At 40.6% G+C, this 6,000-nt stretch overlaps 1 protein-coding gene and 1 long non-coding RNA gene across 2 annotated transcripts in view; one reads left to right on the forward strand and one right to left on the reverse strand.

Annotated features, from left to right (window-relative positions):
• The window catches only part of plppr2b (phospholipid phosphatase related 2b), a 157,420-nt gene extending 153,312 nt beyond the window's left edge, over positions 1 to 4,108 (forward strand). The window contains 2 exon segments of the mRNA XM_034188016.1: positions 2,867 to 3,003; positions 3,148 to 4,108. Of these exon segments, the coding sequence (XP_034043907.1) occupies positions 2,867 to 3,003; positions 3,148 to 3,256 (246 nt within the window). The 3' untranslated portion in view covers positions 3,257 to 4,108.
• Positions 213 to 5,666, reverse strand: LOC117526028. Its single transcript, XR_004565195.1, has 3 exons — positions 4,411 to 5,666; positions 1,250 to 1,253; positions 213 to 224 (listed from the first exon to the last, which is right to left on the reverse strand). It is a non-coding gene; the product is annotated as an uncharacterized LOC117526028 (long non-coding RNA).
• Between the last annotated feature and the right edge of the window lie 334 nt (positions 5,667 to 6,000).

Here is a 6,000-nt window from a genome sequence, read left to right on the forward strand (position 1 = left end):
TTAATTAGCATGAATACAACTTACAAGGCTTCATTTATAAAAATCCATCGAGAATTATGATGACAGGAAAAAAAAAAAAAAAAAATCACAGTAAATGAACAGAATGGAATATTTTCCACAAATTTCCACACTTTACATAAAACATTTTTTTCTACCTAGACATGTATGGGTTCATTAGAATGAGCAATGAAAGGGCTTTAAAACAAGCCTACTTTTATTAAAATCTGTTAACAAAGCGACAATAGAGTGAGAAAAGCAGCACAGTTTGTCGTAATTTCCACAAATTTCTGCATTTTACATAAAAGTTTGTTGTTTTTTTTAACCCACACATGTGTGGCAAAGCGGACAATTGCTCCTCAATCGTCAAGGCAATTAGAAATCATGAATGAACATGGTATGTCGGACTTCTGACACCACCCTGGGAATTTCACCCAGGGAATTCGACAATTGAATAACTTCAACTTAAGACACACAGGTTCGTTGTAACTGAGACAGAGACGTGGTTCCCAAATACAAACAAATAATTTATTAACAATTGAAGTTCTAGTTAAAAAGACAATTTTATAAAAAACTAATTTAAAACACCACCAACTATGACCACATGAGGGCGCCCTTGCATCACGCAGCTGGGCAGCACACGCAGCTGGCAGAGTTTTCCAAATGTCCACACTCAGCGCAAAGCCGCCGCAGCAAACAGCGCACATCCACTGGTCCCACGGGACGAAATCTTTCAGCAGAGCACCAGAGCAAAGCAGCAGGGCCTCCTTCCACAGCTTGGTCCAAAATCCTACATTTTAAACAAATAAATATAAAACAAATATCTGAACGAGGAGCTTACTTTGTGCTGTACATACCGAACCGTCCGTCACAGCAATCAGCTGTAACTCGACACCACCCCAGAGCGTCAAGAGCACCACAAACTCAGCAGCGCACCACCAACGACAGCCCACACAGAGGTCTCTGTACAACAAAACCACCTCCTTAAACACTCACCACTACACCTCAACGAGCCTGCAGCTGTGGCTGGCGCCTACCTGTCTTCACGGGAACATGGAAGTGAACACGTCCAAACACCTGCAGTCAGTCTCCAGAAAGAGAAAGAAGAGCGCACACACACTCCCTCTTTTATGCAAACACTCCTCTGCCACAACCAGCTGCACTCAATCCACCAGCTGAACATCATTAAGGTCACCCATCCTGCAACACATGCATAGGTGCATTGGAAAGAGCTTTCAAAGGGCTTTGAAACAAGCCTACATTTTTTAAAATCCATTAAGAAATAGTGACGCTAGTGCAAAAAAAGCGGTCAGTTTATTATTGATGAGCTGCACATTTCCACCCTTAGTAATGGTGCCTTCCTGTCCTGAGTGATGCTAATAGATAGAGGCGCGCATGTCCATTCCAGTCTATATTTCCATGGGCTGGTCAGCCCTGCCAGTGAGGTGTCCCTTATTTATTTTTCAGAGAGCTGGCAACCCTAGACACGACGTCCATGATTTCCAAAAACAATTTGAAACATGGACTCATCAGACCACAGCACACTTCTGCTTTACGTCTGTCCGTTTCAAATGAGCTTGGGCCAAGAGAAGGTGGCAGTTGTTGTTGATGCCTTGCCACTTTACGTGTAGAAAGTTCTCCAGATTCTCTAAATCTTCTGATTATATTATAGACTGTAGATGATGGAATCCCTAAATTCCTTGCAATTAAACTTTGAGAAACATTGTTCTTAAACTGTTGGACTATTTTTTCACTCAGTTGTTCACAAAGTGGTGATCCTCGCCCCATCTTTGCTTGTGAATGGCTGAGCCTTTTGAGGATGCTCGTTTTATACCCAATCATGACGGTGACTTGTTTCCAAACAGGTGTTCTTTGAGCATTCATCAACTTTCCCAGTCTTTTGTTGCCCCGTCCCAACTTTTTGGAAATGTGTTGCAGGCATCCATTTCAAAATAAGCAAATATTTGCACAAAAACAATACATTTTATCAGTTTGAACATTAAATATCTTGTCTTTGTGCTGTATTCAATTGAATATTGGTTGAAGAGGATTTTCATATCATTATATTTTGCTTTTATTTGCATTTTACACAACGTCCCAACTTCATTGGAATTGGGGTTGTAAATGTAGTCCATTAATGAATGTGGGCCTTCCAAATAGTTACAAAAAGCATCGATTCATAATGGTTTGAGGCAATATGTTGATTTTAATGCACGTGGCCTTTAAGTGAAAAGTTAGAAACTAGCTAATGTTAGTATTTATCCACATGCACTTTATTTATCCACAACAATCGAGCTCAGAACCTCAGAAGGTGAGAAAGCAAAGTTTATGAAACAAGCTAACCAGCTACATACAAAAACTGACAAGAGTAACCACTGGAAAATGAGCCTTTGTACGAACAGAGTGAGACGGGCAGATGAAAGGTTCAGCAAATGCTACAAACAACACCCACGCACGCGCTATCACTGTAAGCGAGTGTAGCTTGAAGTCTGTGTTTGGTCATTACTCATAATCTAAGGTATTGTTACACAGTGGTGCATACACGAAATTGTTGGAAGAGTTCTAGTTTGCGTTTCTCTGCGTAGCTTCACAGTTTTCATGCAGTTTTGAAGCTCAGGGAGCCATCAGCTAGTCAAATTGTAGCTGTCAACCTTTGTTCACTGCATTTTTGCTCAAACACACACAGAAAGAACACAAACAACTTAGAGTAAAGAGTACAACACCAAACTGGAGCTTTTCCAACAATCTTGCGCGAATACGCCGCTGAGTAGTGATACATTGCATTATGGGGAAGGAGTCAAACAAAGTACACTGAAGTCATTGTGAGTACTTTGGGCTGTTTGACACGATACTGTTCGCTGCTCATCAGGTCACATGTGTGATCAACAACTTCAAGTCAACCCAGACGAGGGTGCCGCCGCCGGCGCTGCCTCCTCCCCAGCACACTGAGCCCACTGTTGGTCTGCCGCTCCTCACCCTGCCTCGTGTGGAGAGTCCACTCGAAAAGTTAAGTGGCCTCCAGGTAAGGGGTGGGGAATGTTATTGTGGAAGAACATTAATGTCCAAAGAGTCCATGTGAAATAATGTCAAGCTTTATTTTCTCAAACAGTCGTCATTGATTTATATGTATTGTCTTCTTTTCCCATTTAGGCTCCAGGGCTACCATATTCTGAGATCACATGACCATCAGCCAATCCCATCCCCCGCCCCTGCCGACGTGCTCCTCCCCTCGCGGCGTTGCCTCACCAGCTCAGTCTAGACCTGCCATCAGACTGCCCCCTGCCCTGCCCCGCCCACCCCAAAGGACGACACCCTCTCCGCAGAGTCAAATCCACCCAGGTCTGAAGCTCCATGAAAGGATAAGAGACAGAAGAGACAACGTCGCAGAGCCTTGCCTAAAACCCAGCGTCTGCTGTGCACCGATGTGATGCGGAGATCTGACCGTCCTGTTCCGTGACCGCTGAAAGACTCGCCAAATTCAGAGCTGTTGAAGCAATACTGTGTCCTATTTCCTTGCCCAGTTTTCCACAAAAACTCAACAGTGATTCTAAATACTGTTGGGTATTGATGACTTGATATAATAAAAGTCAGCAGAGCTGAGAATCAAAGAAAATTCCATTCACAAGTGGATCATCCTCAAAGAACGTTTCACAAAACTCAGGACAACGTAGTGGAAAAGATAGTGGACAAGACTGGAAAATCAACAGACATTTATGTAATAAAAATGCAGGCACCTTTGAATATTATAGTACAGAATCTTTTTTTGACTCAGTCTAAAAAAGGCGCCGTATAAAACGACAGCCCTTTTGTAAGTCATAGTACAGTTGAACTGATTCGTGTTCAGTAAACTGTTTGTTTTGGGGAATTTGAGTTTAATCTCTTATTGTATAGTGTGTGATGTGATAGAAAACAGATTTATACACATTTTCAGATGTACTTTTGATAGCACATTTGTTTCAGGGATGTCCGTTAATCCCTGAATTTCACTAAACTGGATTCCTACCAATTATCCAAATATCTGTTCAGGTGTGTTGATTGTCTATAGCTTTTATTATGGAAATGTTGAAATTGGACATATGAATGGTCATTAAAGGAGTCATACTGTGCAGGACCAGGTTTCATCTACCATTTTCTATTTAAATGTAGTTGGGGTTTCATGTGAAGCATCATCAGATGTTCACAATTCTTGAAACTCTGCCTCTATAAGCAAAATGTAGACCTGAAATAGCTTGTTTTTTACTTCTGTGACATATGTCCCGGAAGTCCATATCTGTATTCCCGCTTTCTTTATGACACACCCCCACAGAGAATGTTTGCAGCCTTTGAGAAACAAGTGGTCTGGGGGGGAGAGAGAGAAACAGAGACAGAAGGACCCCCACCCACCAGTGGAAAAGTGGGTGTGACTACCACTACCACAGTGAAAAGGTGTCTCTTAGTGACCTGATGCATCATCCCACTTTGTACAGGGTATTTTATGGAATTAAATTCAAACAATGCACGCACTAGTGTACGTACAGACCGTGCGCTAACTGTAATCTTTAAATCCAAAATTGGAAAACAATAGTTCATTCATTTGTGTTTTATGTTTCAACACCAGAACAACTGGAATGTTTTTGAAACATTGTTTTGAGTCAGTTGTTGACATATTGAGACCCCATTTAGCACGGCTCGAGGTGTCTTCCTTTTGAAACTGACTATAGGACAATATATATAACACATTTAAAAATTTTACTGAGTATTGTTTTGAGTTAGCCATCACTGCTTTATAGTACTCGTACTATAAGTAAGTTTGGTACTATCCCCAGCCACCCATTCTATCTATTCTTTGATTCTGGTTTTAGCTTCCCATTCTGTTTTATATTTCAGCTTGTATTTACCCAGGTTGTGGGTGTCATGTTTTTTTCATGGAGTTGCTAGGTTGTCACCTGAGCAGACGAAATCGACAAGCACACACAGTGCTCAGAAGACAAACTACATGAGTTTCAGCCACTGCTGTTCGTAATTTTTAACAATTTATCCAGCATCTACTAACGCAACTTAATTAATTTGTTAATTTGACGATCACATGTTGTCAGGTGTATACTGTCAAATATGTATATATCATATTAACTAAGTGCAAAGGGGGGTAAGGTTAGACCTTACTTGTGTGAAGTGCCTTGAGGCAACTTTGTTGTGATTTGGTGCCATATAAATGAAATAAATTGAACTGAATTGAACCAGAAGCAAAACAACTGGTTTACGGGGTTTTAAAAAAAAATGTTTACCTGGTAACAATGACATTCACCTATCTGAGATGTCACTCTTTAAATTTAGGACTGTTATAGTTCTTTGCGGTGACACATTTTTGTCAAAATAAGGTTAATATCATACAGTCTACAGGAGCACATACCATCATTACACAACATTGTAGCTTTTAGTGAGTTTGTTTTGGATGGTAACAACTTTTTAGCCCATAATCTAAATCCATATGGATAATATAAATGGGATTTTAACAGATGATAGCTTTTATTGCTGGCTAGGATGGACTCACTCACTTACCTACAGTAGTGCTTGGTCTTGTTGGATTTGTGAGAATCTACTGAATCTGTGTTTCCCATGTAACAATAAGAAATATACTCAAAACCTGGTTTAATCATTTTAGTCACATAGCACTACTATTATTCTGAATACTACTGTACATGTTTTTTGTGTGTGTGTGTTCAAGCCTGATGCTTTTACCAGCACAGGGACTAATATCTGTTTATAGCTTTACATTATCTTATTGAAAAGGTCTATGACCCCTTTAATGACTGTTCTCATGTGCAGGTCATCATTGGTGTTATTTTATTCATTTTTTAACTTGAGTTTCTTAATTTCCTGATGCGAACAATGGTACCTGAAGTTGTCTTTTGGCATCGTGAATAGCAGGAACATCTAAAGGGGAAATGTAGCTTTGCGTGTTATTTGTGACATCACACAGCCGGCACGTTGGGCTCACAGCTTGCTTTGGTTCTGTTAGGTTCA

The sequence above is a fragment of the Thalassophryne amazonica genome, chromosome 15 (genome assembly GCF_902500255.1).
Source record: "Thalassophryne amazonica chromosome 15, fThaAma1.1, whole genome shotgun sequence".
Lineage (NCBI taxonomy): Eukaryota > Metazoa > Chordata > Actinopteri > Batrachoidiformes > Batrachoididae > Thalassophryne > Thalassophryne amazonica.